The sequence below is a fragment of the Mustela erminea genome, chromosome 17 (genome assembly GCF_009829155.1).
Source record: "Mustela erminea isolate mMusErm1 chromosome 17, mMusErm1.Pri, whole genome shotgun sequence".
NCBI classification, from domain to species: domain Eukaryota; kingdom Metazoa; phylum Chordata; class Mammalia; order Carnivora; family Mustelidae; genus Mustela; species Mustela erminea.
This window is the reverse complement of record NC_045630.1, coordinates 18986545-19001338: the sequence shown is the minus strand read 5'-3', so window position 1 is coordinate 19001338 and position 14794 is coordinate 18986545. Positions and strand designations below refer to the sequence as shown.

At 51.6% G+C, this 14794-nt stretch overlaps 1 protein-coding gene across 3 annotated transcripts in view; it reads left to right on the top strand.

The window, feature by feature from the left end:
* Window positions 1–14794, top strand: part of NMNAT2 (nicotinamide nucleotide adenylyltransferase 2) — a 189704-nt gene that overhangs the window by 149089 nt on the left and 25821 nt on the right. For all 3 annotated transcript variants that reach the window (XM_032318373.1, XM_032318372.1, XM_032318374.1), the window contains 5 exons: window positions 5992–6080; window positions 6807–6874; window positions 8905–8983; window positions 12259–12385; window positions 13816–13896. In XM_032318373.1, coding sequence (XP_032174264.1) covers window positions 5992–6080; window positions 6807–6874; window positions 8905–8983; window positions 12259–12385; window positions 13816–13896 — 444 coding nt within the window. The remainder of the gene's footprint in view (window positions 1–5991; window positions 6081–6806; window positions 6875–8904; window positions 8984–12258; window positions 12386–13815; window positions 13897–14794) is intronic.

Here is a 14794-nt window from a genome sequence, read left to right as displayed (position 1 = left end):
CACACATACTGGAAGTGGGGGTTAGAATCATTTCAGTTATCAACTACAATCACCATGTTTTACATTAGATCCATCCATGGCTTTAGTTTTAATTCTTCTTTAAATGTTTAGGACAATTCCCCAGTGAAACCATGTGGGTGTGATGCACTTTAATATTCAGAATTTGATTCAATTCTCATAGCAACCTTGCAAAGAAGGCATTTTACAGGTATGGAAACTTAAGGCTCAGAGAAATGAAGTGACTTACCCAAGATCTAGACATCTTCTGATTCCAAGTTCAGCCCACAAAACCACACTTCCTGAGTTAGATGTCATTAGGCTGACTCTTCAGTCCTTTGGAATCTCTATGGGAAACAAGGAAGAGAATAATTGTAGCTGTTCCTGGCCACTTTTGTTTAGCTGGGTGCCAGTTCTTTCTTGCTGGACATCACATTCAAGTTAGAGGGTAACGAGGCAACCAGTGAATCACTGAGTATAAAACCTAGTACTGTTCATACATCATGAAGGTACAGTTCGAAAGATTGATGACACATGCATTGACACATCCAACTGCAAAACCCGAGAAGCAAAGCAAACAAAACCGTCTCAAAAGAAAAGGAAATCCTATTATTTTGTGGCCCCTGGACATACTCTGGGAAGTTTGGAGGGGTCATCTCTCTCCTCCATCCCTTATTACCTGACCCCAAATTTCCCACCAGGAATGATTAGCTTACTTAAGATAGGATTTTTCACCACCTTCACTATCCCTTCTGTGATTTTTTTTTTGAAGATTTTATTTATTCCTTTGACAGACAGAGATCACAAGCAGGCAGAGAGGCAGGCAGAGAGAGAGAGAGGAAGGGAAGCAGGCTCCCTGCTGAGCAGAGAGCCCAACACGGAGCTCGATCCCATGACCCCGGTGGGATCATGATGTGAACCAAAGGCAGAGGCTTTAACCCACTGAGTCACCCAGGTGCACCCCCTTCTGTGATTCCCCCCACCCCAGCTCTGATCATGTCGTTTCCCTGTTAATAGCCTTCAATGATTCTGTATTGTCTCTACTTCTCAACTCTATGGTTGTCGCCTACGTACATCCAGGGTTCTCAGACTTCAGAGAAGAAAAGAATCACCCAGAGACACTACCTGAAAATGTAGTGTCTTAAATCCCAACCCCAGAGATTTTGACTCAGTAACTCTGGACTGAGACCTAGGAGTCTGTTTTAATAGCCTCCTCCTGGTGATTCCAGTGCCGTCCACAGAATACACATTGACCAAACACTGATCTCTGGTATAAAGACCATAGTCCCTGGCCTGGCTTTCAGGCCCTGAGAAGTTCCATTCCAGCGTGCTTAGTGACTAGTACCCTCCCTCATCCTCACCACTACCAGGCCTCCAGACCTCCAGACCAACCCAGCGGGTAAGACTAAACCAGTGGTCAAGCGCGCTTCGGAAAGGCAGAATTAATCTCTCCTGTTCCTTTCCCCCCTGCCCTTAGCACTTCAATGTTAGCACAGCGTTGTTCAAACTATAGGTTGCCACCCAATAGTAGATTTTGACCAGGTTCTTATTTAAATTTATGATTCCTAGAATAGAATATATGGAAACCATCAGTGTGCGTTGCTGTAGTTAAGGGGATTGTAATACATTTGTTTCAGTTAATTACCTGTATACATAGATGCGTATTGTGTTGGGACATGAACTGTGTTTCTCACTGTGGCTCGTACTCCAGCAACACTGAAAGCCACTGTAGAACTCCTCTCTCATTAGATCCATCAGTATGGCTTTCTGTATCTCCATTATTGTGAAACTTTGGGGAATAATGAATAAAGCCACCTTTATCCTCTTACTCCTCCAGGATCGATCATGGTATTTTGTACTCAACAACTGAACTGATTTGATTACATCATCACAATCATGCCTCTTCTGGGTTTAACTACTTCAGATCAAGTATCCTCATCTAGGGTATAGGGTTAGGGTTATTCCTTTCAGAAATTGCCTCTTCTGGAGGAGTGCTTGGGTGGCTCAGTCGGTGAGGCATCTGCCTTTGACTTAGGTCATGATCTCTGGTACCCGGGATCGAGACCCATGTCAGGCTCCCTGCTCAAGGGGAGCCTGCTTCTCCCTCTCCCTCTGCCCCTCTCTTACCCCATCTTGTGCTCTCTCTTTCAAATAAATAAATACAATCTTAAAAAAATTTTTTTGCCTCTTTGTGAGATAGTGAAACTTGGAGCATTGCTGAAGAAGTTCTAGAACCTAGGTGAGGTTTGGTGGGCTGAGGTCCGAAGCGGATGACCAAGAAAGAATTCTTGAGACATCTTTGGTGCAAAATGGTGGTTTATTAAAGCACAGGGACAGGACCCATGGGCAGGAAGAGCTGCTGCCCCGGGTTATGAGAGATGGCAGGTTAGGTACCTTGTGGTTGGGGGGAGGTGAGGGGAAGGGAGGTTTCAACGGAGCTTTCATATGCTAAAGAGGGCCTGTAAGGTGCTGGGACACCAGAGGACTTGAGGCTTGATCAATGTTGTCTTTTGGCAAGCCAATCACATTCCTGCTATCAAGCGTCTTTGTTATTGAGATTTGGTTTTAGAAGAAATTTAACTTTATTTAGGGCTTGAGGAACTGAGTTATTTGCCTCTGGAAATTGTGCTATTGATAAGGTTACTTCTTTGTAGATCTCTAGGACATTCGTAAACCAAGGGAGACTGTCTTGCAGGATTGTGATCTCTGCAAGTTAACTATTTGTTTATGGAGGTCAGAGGTGCCTGAGGAATGTTACACACATTACCGAGGGGAGCAGGTGGAGAGGGGTGCAATGTGCCAGCTTTTGCTTTGTCTTCAGCCAGCCTCCTGCTCCCTCATCAATTGCCAGAAGAAGTGGCCCCTCACGTTGGCCAGAAGCAAAGGGTAACATTTGTAAGGTGATGAGGTTCTTCGGGGCAATGTATTTCCTATGGAGAGTCTAGAGTGTGGTCTGAGGAATGGAGTGGGCGGCTCTCTGACTGAAGATGGCCCAGTGAAAGGACGCTCTAGAAGGACAAGAGCAGAAATCGCTACATGAGTCTTCTAGGCAAACGTGTGTTAAGCATCCACTGGTCAATTAAGGAGTCACTATGCAGGCTCTTAAGAACCCAAGATGTGTTCGGATGGGTGACGACTGGACCACATGTGGATTACAGCTTTTTTTTCTTAAGGCAGCGGTGTTTCAGATGGCAATGTGTCCAGTCAAGGTTGTTTGAAGGCCAATCATCTTATACCGAGCTTGCTTCTCACATGTATGTTAACTGCGCATCTCTGTTAGCTGTAAGTTGGGGACCTCCTACAGCAAAATCTCTGGCTTTGAAGAACTCAGTGCAAAAGAGGAGTGAAGGCATACACTTTCAGAAACAATTTTCCGGCCAGGCCCCTTGAACTTGATGCACAGGGACCTAGCAGAGCTGTAAGTGCAGTCAAGGCAGTTGCTGGACAGCGCAGGCAGGCTGGACCGAGGTAGAGGTGAGGTAGAGTGGGGCTTCCAGTGAGAAGCTTGGGGGTGCAGAGTAAGGAGAGGCCACTTTTTTGGAGGATGGGGGAGGAAGGAGGCTCTGACTTATAACAGCGGGACTCGGCGACAGCTAAGGGCCAGATGTAAATGATCTCAGTGAAGACTGGAGTATGAAGGGCCAAGAGAAGAGAGGGGAGGGATGGTATGGAGCGCGTCCCAATAAAAGGGTTTTCGTTTCCTTTTGTTTTAATGGTTTTATTTATTTTTTTGACACAGAGAGAGAGATCACAAGTAGGCAGAGAGGCTGGCGGAGAGAGGGGGAAGCAGGCTCCCTGCCGAGCAGAGAGCCCAACATGGGACTCGATCCCAGGACCCCGAAACCACAACCCGAGCCGAAGGCAGGGGCCCAACCCTCTAAGCCACCCAGGCACCCCTGTTTTGTTTTGTTTTAATAAGGATTTCAATTTGTCCTTGGCCTCAAAATAAGACTTCTTGAAAACAAGTAAAGTAATATCATGCTTTAAAAAAGCAGAGGTTAGGGGCGCCTGGGTGGCTCAGTTGTTAAGCGTCTGCCTTCAGCTCAGGTCATGATCCCAGGGTCCTAGGATCGAGCCCCGCATTGGACTCTCTGCTCAGCGGGGAGCCTGCTTCTCCCTCTCTCCCTCTCCCTCTCTCTCAGATAAATAAATAAAATCTTATAAAAAATAAAAAAGCAAAGGTGACACACCTTATTAGAACGGCTAAAATCCAAAAAACCTGGTAATTCCCTATGCTAGCAACAATGTGGCGCAGCAGCAACGCTCATCTGTTGCTTGTGGGAATGTAAAATGGAATGATCACGTTGGAAGCCAATTTGGCAGTTTCTTCCAAAATCAAATGTCCTCTCACCGTCTGACCCAGCCACTGCCCTCCTAGATGTTTACACAGCCGAGTCGCAAACTAGGTCCACGCAAAAACCTGCACATGAATGCTCTATCAGTTTGATTCATCATCAGTGAAAACTGGAAGCAACCGAGACGCCCTTCAGTTGCTGAATGGATAAACAATACAAATGGATAAAGAAATTGTGACATATCCAGACAACAGATTATTATTCAGCAATTTACAAATTGAGTTATCAAGCCACAATGCATACCGTTAAGTGAAAGAAGCCAGACTGAAGAAGCTACGTAGTGTGTGAGCCCAACTCACTCGGTGTTTTGGAAAGGGCGAAATCAGAGAAATGGTAGGAAGATCCGTGGTTACCAGCAGCTGTGCACCCAGGGAGACGGATGAACGGCGGGAATCACAGTGGATTCTGTGTAGAGAAACTGTTCGCAACGTAACTGCAACAGTGCCTACATGTCATTATACGTTCGTCGAAACACACAGATTGTACAACACTGTGTCTCTTCGTGGGAACTATGGCCTATAGTTAATCCATAGTAATGTGTCAGTATGACTCATCAAGTGTAACAAATGAACCGCACTAATGCAAGATATTAATAATAGGAAAAACGGTGGGGGGCGGGGGGAGATAGGAAGGTGGGGGCTGGATGTATAGACCTCTGTGCGCTCTCTGCTCCATTGTTCCTTAAATCCAAAACCGTGCTCAAAAATAAAGTCTGTTAATTATTTTTTTAAGAAATGGAGAGATTTTGCATTGAAAGAAAAAAAAAAGGCAAATGTGATGAGAATTATTTTTAAGTTTTAAGAGAGGAGCAAGGAGGTCCTGGGCACTTGCTTGTAAACTACACAGCCAGCCTTGCTCCCCAAGACCCCCTTCGTGAACAGAATCCCTCGCCTGCGAAATAAATCCATACCACATATCCTCCCCGGTACAAGCTCAGGCCCTGCTGGGTTTGACACTGAACCCCTTCAAATGAGAACTAAAATTTTCCTCCCCTTCCTAGTTTTCTAAATTTTCTCATGGAAAAGACATCGGGCTTGTCTGGTAAATTTGAAAAAGCAGCCTCACGAATTCCTTCCAAAGGGAAAAAGGCTTTTCTGTGACTGAACTTCTCTCAATCAACCATAACGATGGCTTTCCTGTTAATTCTCCTTAATTACATGGAAGGCCTTTAAACTTGTTTTGGTGGTTCTCTTCTGAGATGAGGCAATCAGCCCACCTTTGATATTATAAGAAGGTGGCGGCTGCTGCTTCTCCTTCTTCCTTGTTTTCTTCCTTTTAAGTCACTCCTCCATTTTAGAATTTCCGCAAGTGATCATAGGCGTAAATTCCAGTCTGTCCCTCAAACGGCTTCTAGTGAGGTGCTTGTTCTAAATCCCTCTAAGCTGCCGACTTGTCCAGCAGAGGACCTTTTAAACTGGATTAATCCCCTTGGTTCTAAATCCTTTTGCTTTGGGGGCCAGAATCTCATCCCATAACCTTTGAATCACCAAGGTAACTTGGAAGGTTGGCACTTTCCATGTAAATGGCGAGAGATGTAAGGCAATAAACCTTGCAGAGCGGAACGTATTGATTTCATCGATCACCTTTAATCCACACCTTTCCGAATCTTTATAACGTGAGGTTTTCTTCTCTTAATTAGAAAGAGCCAGGGATTATCTGCACAAAACTGGAAGGTTTATTGTGATTGGTGGGATTGTCTCTCCTGTCCACGACTCCTACGGAAAACAGGTGGGTTGGTCCTTTGCCTCTCTGCTCCTTTACCCTCCCTTTCTGACCCCATGGATGGCTCCTAGGGCACACAGCTGCCCCAAGGCCGTCTGGGCTACACTTCCTGGAAACACACATGCCTGGTAGCAGGTGTCCTGCTCCGGGCTCTGGACCAGGCTCAGCCCCGCGCAGGTGGGTGCGGACGGCAGCGGGGAGGAACAGCTGCGCCCGCAGCGCTCATTAGCCCGAGCGCGCACCCCCGCGGACCGCCGAGCGGGGCAGGGCTCGGATGCCACACATGCGGCGGGTTACAGATCTTTCCCGGATTTCAGGAGGAAAAGGCCCATGCCTCTTACGATCTGATTTAAAATTCCTTTCCTTGCGGCTCCCTCCCTGCCACACGAAAGGGAAGGGCTGGCCATCTCCCCTCCATCCCCAGCGGCCTCCGAGGAAGTCGCCCACCCAGCAGCCCGAGCCTCGAGACGAAGCCCCGTTTGCAGGGTTAAGTCTCTGTGCTGGGCAAGGGTCGGCTGCTTCCTCCCAGGGGCCCATCTCCTGACCCTGTCGTGAGTGGCCCATCCCGACCTCCGTCCCCTCTACGCTCTGGGCGTCAGTGTGACAGGTGCACACGCGGCGGGGGGGCACCGGCGTGGCTGAGGAAAGGCTGCCCTTGAATGAGAAGCCCGCTTGGGGTGGGGTCCCTGGAGGCTGCAGGGAGCCTCCCACTGATGCTCTGTTGTTCCCCAGGGCCTTGTGTCCAGCCGGCACCGCCTCATCATGTGTCAGCTGGCGGTGCAGAACTCCGACTGGATCAGGTAGGGCTGGCCTGGCCCTTGCCCCTGGGGGTGCGGGGGGGGGGGGCGTGGCCTGGGAGTCACTGGGGCTGAGGGGAGGAAGAGGAGGGGTCCCCTCAGTCATCTGGATCCCACAGGGGTGGGGAGGTCAGAAGAGGCATTAGTCCCTGGCAGGCTATAATTACGCAAACCTTCGGAGGTGACCCGGCTTGGTTTTATAACCAGGCGGTAGGGCCCAGCAGACCCAAGAGGGAAGCTGCAGTGTTTCTCTGCTCTGGGACATTTGGATCCAGGAGTATTCCTGGACATCATTGGATTTGGGGTGAGGCCTGGCCAGGAAATCCGAAATGCCTCTCCACTTTTCTCCCCTATACTTCCTGTGATCTCAAACTTCCTTTTAGGAACCATTCCCTGGGTTCCTTATTTCCCATTCCTGAACTCGGGCTTCCTGGGGCTCCGGGCTGAGCGTGGGACCGAGGGGCTCCCAGCAAGCGGGCACTGCCCGTCCCGCAGACTCTGGGCGCCGGCCGCCCGAAGATGGCAGACACCGTTATGTGCCGCGCTGGCCGTGTAATTAAAGCAAGCTTCCACTAATTATGCTAATTACACTCCCCCAAGTTCCCACAGTTATAATTTGCATGAGAAAATGGCGTTTAAAAAAAAATAATGGCACACCATTTGTACTGTAATTTCCCCCCACGGAAAAATAAGCAGCACCTAGAGGTTTCTCTGAAGGGAGGGATGTGAAGGGAAGCTCACCTCACAGTGAGGGGAGGAGGGGGCGAAGGGAAGCCACCACCGTAATCACATTGGGATCTTTGCGAGTCATGAGCAGTGATTTGTGTGAGAAACACTTGTACCTCAGAGACTTTCTCAAACCCCTGAGATACAGGGAGACACAGCTGCCTTTTCTCTGGTGAGAAACGGGCCCAGAGAAATCAAGGGGTTTGAGTGTGAACAGCCTGTCCACGGTCACGTCAGGGAAAGAAACAAGCCCTTGTAACACTGTGGCTTAGGATCTCCTGGGGAAAATGGGGACCAGTGGGGGAAGACACAGGGCAGGAGTTGTTCCTGCTTGGATGTGACTGGAAGATTCTGAAAGAATTGCTTCATTCATTCAACAAATATTTCCCCAGCACCTCCTGCTGGCTCTGCACTGCTGCAAGCGCTTGGGCAAGGTCAGAATTCCAAGAATTGAGGTCACTAGGGAAGCTCAGGTGGCTCTAGAGGTAGGGGCGGGGCCTCCGGCCCTGGGGGAGCCTGTTGCGGGCAGGTGGGTGGTGGTCAGAGGTGGGGGGAGGGCCTGCCGCACAAGACTCTCAAGGTTTTCAGCCCGGGAGCTCTTACCTCTGGGAAGCTTCGGTATGTGTGCTTGGTGGGAGGTGGGCAGGGAATGCTCAACTGCTAAGAAAATGTTTGAGAAATCTCCCAGTTTAGCAGCTCATTAAGTTGCCGGTTAAGCCTGAACAAGGCATTGGTCTGGGCCAGCTCCAGGCTCGGTTCACATTCCCCTGCACAGGAGGGGCTGGCCAGCGGGCGGGGCTGTGCCCTTCAGTCTGACAGGCACGGCCCCCCCCCCCCCATGCACAGGGAGGCAGACAGGGACGGATCCCCCAATTCAGGTATCTGCAGCCGCTACTCGATGAGGGCCTGGCTTTGAATCCTTACCCCAATCCTCGAGGGCCCAGAGGAAAATCTCCATTGTGTGGGGAAGCATCAGAGCAAGGCTCTGTACTAAGCACTTTGTTTATGAAACTCATCGAGCCCTTCTAATAACCCCACAAGAGAGTCACATCGTCATTTTTACAGGTGGGAAAAGTGGCACAGGAAGAAAACATCACTTTCCCAAAGCCCCGTACTCCTCCCGTTTTACAGAGGAGGAAACTGAGGTGTAGGAAGGTGTTTCAAGCCCACGTTTGATCTGATTTGGGATCTGAGTATGCGGCAGAGGCCAGTCTGCTGCGCTCCCTGAGCTACAGGCTCTGGAAACGACCAGTGAGGAATGAGTGTGAGAATGGAAACCGTGGGAAGCCTCTTTCTGGTTCTGTTAGGGTGGACCCCTGGGAGTGCTATCAGGACACCTGGCAGACCACGTGCAGCGTGCTGGAGCACCATCGGGACCTCATGAAGGTGAGCTGGGCCACGGCAGGGGGGCGGGTGCCCCCGAAACCAGGCAGGCCCGGTAAGAGTGCTGCTGGCCTACAGACCTGGTTCGGTTTCCGGCTTCTCGGGCAGCGGTGGGAGACCAGGTCCCCCAGCAGGAAGGAGAGCAGCCAGTTAAGGAGTCGGACCAGAGGCTGCCCCCCACCTTGCCCCCCTGCTCAACCTGACAGGGGCTGGTTTTCAACTTCTGACAGCAAACCCAGGGTGGGAGTGAGAACAGACTTCAGAAAGTGGGGAGGGAAGGAGACCTGGCCCGGGAAGGCGGAGCACAGAGGAGCATGGGGGAGAGTGGGGGGACGAGCATCCGGGGGCTCCACCCCCATCTATAATGGACTTGCCAGTCCCCTCACTCCAGCACTAGGTGCTGTGGCCGAGACCCCCTCACCGCTGCCAGACGCTGTCCCTTTGTTCACTCTCATTGGTCCTCTCATGAGTTCCAAGGCAGGCAATGTTCTGGTCCTTTTTATATGAGTGGACAAAAGGAAGCCCAGAAGGGTACCTCGGTGGCTCAGTGGGTTAAAGCCTCTGCCTTTGGCTCAGGTCATGATGCCAGGGTCCTGGGATCGAGCCCCATATTGGGCTCTCTGCTTAGCAGGAAGCCTGCCTCCCCACCCCTCTCTCTCTGCCTACTTGTGATCTTTGTCTGTCAAATAAATAAAATCTTTAAAAAAAAAAAAGGAATCCCAGAGAGGTAAGCCAATCTACCTGAGGACACACAGCCATTGTTTTGTGTCTCCCCTGGATGGGAGCCTGTGGCTTGTGCTCAGGTTGCAGCCACTGAAGAGCTGGTGACCAGGTTAAAACAAGAGCCATGCCCCCCAGCCCCACTGGCCAGAGTGTGAGGAAAGCATCCTTCCCAGACCGACAGCGGCCCCTCGGTCTCGGCAGCGACGGCAGGAAGAGCAGAGCCACCGTAGCAAGAAGCCTGACTGCCCAAGACCAGAGTCAGCACCCCGACCCTGTCACGGTGCCCTCGTCAGCCGCAAGCGGCAGTCTGGACGGCACTGTTCCGACACAGGGGGCGCGGCCGCCCATCTGTGTTTTGCGTCAGCGGGTGTCAGCAACCGCTCCTTGGGGAGCCGTCGGCATCACACTCCACCAACGGGGCCAGCTCTGGGCTCCTGACCCTCCAGGAAGTCCAGAAGAAGAGGAAGAGGAAGAGGGCGGGCTCTAGCGAGCTGTTGCCTCATCTGCTAGGTTTGTCCCCCTTGGAACTGACACAGTGCACCTCCCTTCCTTCCCTCTTCAGAATCCTTTACAGGCATCCGGAGTCTTTTCTGATCCCCTTGAAGGGACTCTGCCATTGAGGGGCACTCACCAGCTCCCTGTGCTGGTCTCAACCCCCGCAGTAATAGTAGGCATCCCCTCCTGTCCTACTGTATCAGTCAGGAGAGGCTAAGATACGCTGTGTTAACAAACATCCTTAAAATCTTGGGGACTTCACATCAGTTTATGCCTCACACCACACATCAGCTGGGGGTCCGTGGGGGCCTGTGTGCCTTCTGATCACACGGCAGCCTCGGGCTCCGTGATGGAAAGGAGGAATCTGGGACCCTGCAGACGTGCTGGAGCCCTGCCTGTACCAGCCATGAAGTCTGCCCACTGTTTTTCTTCCAAACGCCTGGGCTTCCCGAACCCTCCTTCGATTACTCATGCCGGGAGGCGGGAGTCTGGGCCAGAGCAGCACAGCCAGGAGCTCAGCCCTTCCAGTGACACAGGCCGGTAGAGAATGTGAGTCCCCAGGACCCCTGCCTACAATGGCGGTGGGGGACGCACCATCGCTCCTGTTCTACCATCAGGCCGGTGTTCCCGGCGTGGACGGCAGACCTGTTGGAGAGACTGACGCAGGGCTTACTTAGAGGTGACCCGAGCCCATGCTTGGAAGGGTCTCTGCGAACGTGAGAGCCCGCGGAGGGGTGATGAGGGCAGAGTGGGGCACACAGCCAGCCCTTTTCTTCTCTACCTAGAACAAGTCCCCTGGGACCCGCCGTGCAGGCAGCGGGAGGAAGCATTTCCTCAGCTAAACGAGAATGTGGCGCTTCCTTTTCCGGAGGTGAAATAATGAAAAAGGAGGCAGGCCAGCCCTTCTCCTCCAGCAGCCACAAGCAGGCGGGGAAGAGCCTGTTGGGGGGGCCTCGGCAGGCTCCCAGATGGGGCTGTCTGCTGCTGGGACCGTCCCGCGTCAAGAACATGACAGAGGGGACAGGTCACCCCGCAGAACAAACGCCTGTCCTCTGGGGCTCAGAAGGCCTTAGCGCCGCTCTCTGCCCTCTGTGTGGAAGACGGACCTTCCGGGGGTCACGAGGGCCACAGCAGCCCCGCAGCTTGGGGTTCTCTGGCAGCGGGACTCAGGAATCCAGAAAGAGGGGTGCATGGGGGTGAGATACTATCTGGAAAGGGACCTGCAGAAGCACCGGCCCTTGGAAAGCTGAACGGATTCTGGAGCTCTTGCACCCACAGCAGGGAAGGGGGTGGGTATCTGGGTCAGCGGGGCAGGACATGGCCTTATCAGCTCCATGAGTTCTGCGGCCCTGAGGGAAGCAGCAGGCCAGATAATCCAGCACAATAGAATATACACGGAGAATATCCGTTTGGCTCTGGAATGTGCGTCCACACTGACAAGCAGGCAAAAGAGTGCCCAGACCCCCGCCTCTTCCTGCCACACAAACACATCCCGCTCGCCTGGCCCCACTCTCAGCCTTGGCCTTGTCGTTGGCGTCCCTGGCCTGGAGAGGCGACAGGTGGTGATAGTGCCTGGTGTTCGTATGACCTTTCCAAAGCGTACACAGCCCTTCTGCAGACACGACCTCGTGTGCGGCCCGTGCGGCGGGCAGGGAGGGCAGGAATGCATGTCACATGGGAGTTTACAACATCGGTGGCCAGGTGCCAGACTACAGCCCAGAAAGGCAGCCACCGGGCCTGTCTGTGTCAAACTCCTGAGCTGAGGTTCAAGTGACGGTAACTGTCCAAGGTCACGCAGCCAGAGTGGGGCAGAGCTCAGACTTGAACCAGGGTAACACCACATGTCATGCCTTCCCAGCACTGAGCTAGCGATCTGGCCTCCTGCCGGCCTCACACACCCACGCCACGCCTCTGGGTCTAGAACCCGCCCCTGCCACCAGCTCAGTGCCCAGTGGCCTCCCCGGGATGGGTGAACAGATGAGCGGTTGACGATAACTAGGAATGCTCATCATAAGTTACTTGGCTAATACCACTGACCTTGCCCTTGTCCCTTCCCCCAGCGGGTGACTGGCTGTATCCTCTCCAACGTCAACACACCTTCCATGACGCCAGTGATCGGACAGCCCCAAAATGAGACCCCCCAGCCCATTTACCAGAACAGCAACGTGTCCAGCAAACCCACTGCAGGTAGGGGGACCCTGGTGGGAGCTGCAGCTCTCAGACCTCAGAATCACCTGGACGCTGGTTAGAATCCAGACTGCTGGGCCCTCCCCCAGAATGTGACTCAGTAGGTCTGGGAGGGGGAGGAAAATTTGCACTTTTAACAAGGTGACACTGATGCTCTAGTCCTTAAAATAGAGCATCAGAGAGAAGCAGTCACAGTGAGAGAGAGACGGGGTTGATGGTGTGCATTTTTTTAATATTTATAATTAAAAATCATATTTACAAATTCTATTTATAATTGTCTTCCTGGGAATTAAAAATATGGAAGGCAGCATTTTTCTCTGCCTCTTCCAAGGGAGTTGACAGTCTTGCCCAAGGTCACACAGTGAGGAGGTAGCAGGACTAGGAGTCAAACCCAGGCATCAGCATTCAGAATCCCAAACTCTCAGCCGCCTCTTCAGTGGCAGAAAGCGAGGGCTCCAACATTTACCCAACACCGAGTCCTGTATGCCCATACAATGCCCAGTGCTTTACATGTATTCGCATCTTACGCCGTAATTCTGTGATATAGATATTATGTTCCCATTTACAAGGAGAAAACTGAAATTCAGAGAGGGTAAGTGATTATCCTAAGGTCACACAGCTCAAAAGTGGAAGAGTCAGAGGTCATGTTCAGGACTATTCAATTCCAAGGTCCATATTTTTTCCAACATTTTTTTACCAACCCATTGCAAGAGGCGGATCCTGTTCATACTCTTCAAACCTAGAGACCATAAGCTATTAGATTATTAGTCTGTTCGAAACAGGGTAGTTCACAAGGAGCCAGAATTTCATAGTTTTCATACAGCTACATGTGGGGGCTCAGAAAGATTTTCTGGGTTAGAGCCCAGAGAGGACATCAAAAACCAGATCCCTCTCAGCCCAAGTAGGTGTCTGATTATGATCAAATCCATCTTCATGGGAAGGAATGAAGGGTAAGGCTCCTATTTAAAAAATGAAAGGAGCAAATAGCCCATATGTCTTTTAAACACGTAACATGAGCCAACTTATGGTGTGCAAACAAACCTGCGTAATGCCTATTTTTTTAAGTGGAGGAAAAGAAATAGTACACCCATGTGTTAGTGGTGGTTGTCTCCTGGGGTGGGATTACGGGTGCTTTTTATTTTCCTTTTTATATATTTTCCTCTTCTACATTTTCCGGTTTTTGACAGTATAATAAACACAAGCAGATAACAGATTCCAGTCTGTGGCTCACGATGCTTGCGCCTTGGACTGTGAGCGGGAAGGAATGTTTGCTGTCACATTTCTGTTCTTTCTCTCTACCCTCCTGCCTCCTACTACCCAACCCCTGCCCGCTCCAGGGCAACCCTATTGTTTAAGTGGCCCACATGCCCGGCTGTAAGTGGTGAGTGGTTCTCTCCCTCTGTCCCTGTCTGTCTTGCTCTCTCTCATAGCCAAGATCTTGGGGAAGGTGGGAGAAAGTCTAAGCCGGATCTGCTGTGTCCGCCCACCAGTGGAGCGCTTCACCTTTGTGGGTAAGGAAGCTACGACCTTCTTTGCCGGTCCCGTCTCTTCCTGGTCCCCTCCCTTCATTCCTTCCGCAAACACCTCCCAGCACCTGCTGTGGGATGACAGTTGAAAGAGCAAGGTGGAGAGAAAACGAAGTAAACAGGAAAGTCCCCAGGCTTGCAGGGCAAGAGTCCCGAGGGTGTGACCCACCTAGCCTGCAGCTGCCTAGACCTTAAACCGCAGCATTGCTGTGCTGATTCCCCACCCCCACCCCTCCCACCCCGCCCCCACACACAGAATGAGGTCACATGCCTAACAGTTTTCAGGGGCCCAGAATCCTTCCTCAGGTCCCCCCAGCTCTGGCAGTGTATGCACCCCTCCGATAAGCTACCAACACCCATGCTCCTTCCTTAATTCCCTGTTTCTGGCTGTTCCCTCGAGGACTCTATGGATGAGAATGTCCGAGTCGCTGCCTCCCAGTTCAAATCTGCAGAACTGCTGAAGGTCTAGACCTCATTCCTTTGATGCTTTGGGGCTGACTTCTGCCACTTCTGAGATTTCCAGTTTTCCAAAAGGAACTAAGAGGGGTAGCAGAGGAGGAAAGGAGACAGGGGACCAAGGTGGCAGGTCTGTGGTTTTGTGCACACCGTGAACCCCCGTGCCGGCACTGCTGAGGAGCACTCGAGAGCACGGTCCCAGCCTCTGTCTCTCTCGTCCTTCACGGGCTCTTGCTGTACCTGCCATCTCAATGCGCTCAGCAATGCTAGTTCTCTGAACCAGGCAGCCCCTGCCTCCTGGTGATGCTGAGAGCCGTTTCTCTGTGTTTAGAGGACATTGCTTTTGTGGACCACCTCCCACAAATACAGACAGAAACAGAAGGTGCTTAGCAGGAGCGTGTGTGTGTGTGTGTGTGTGTGTGTGTGT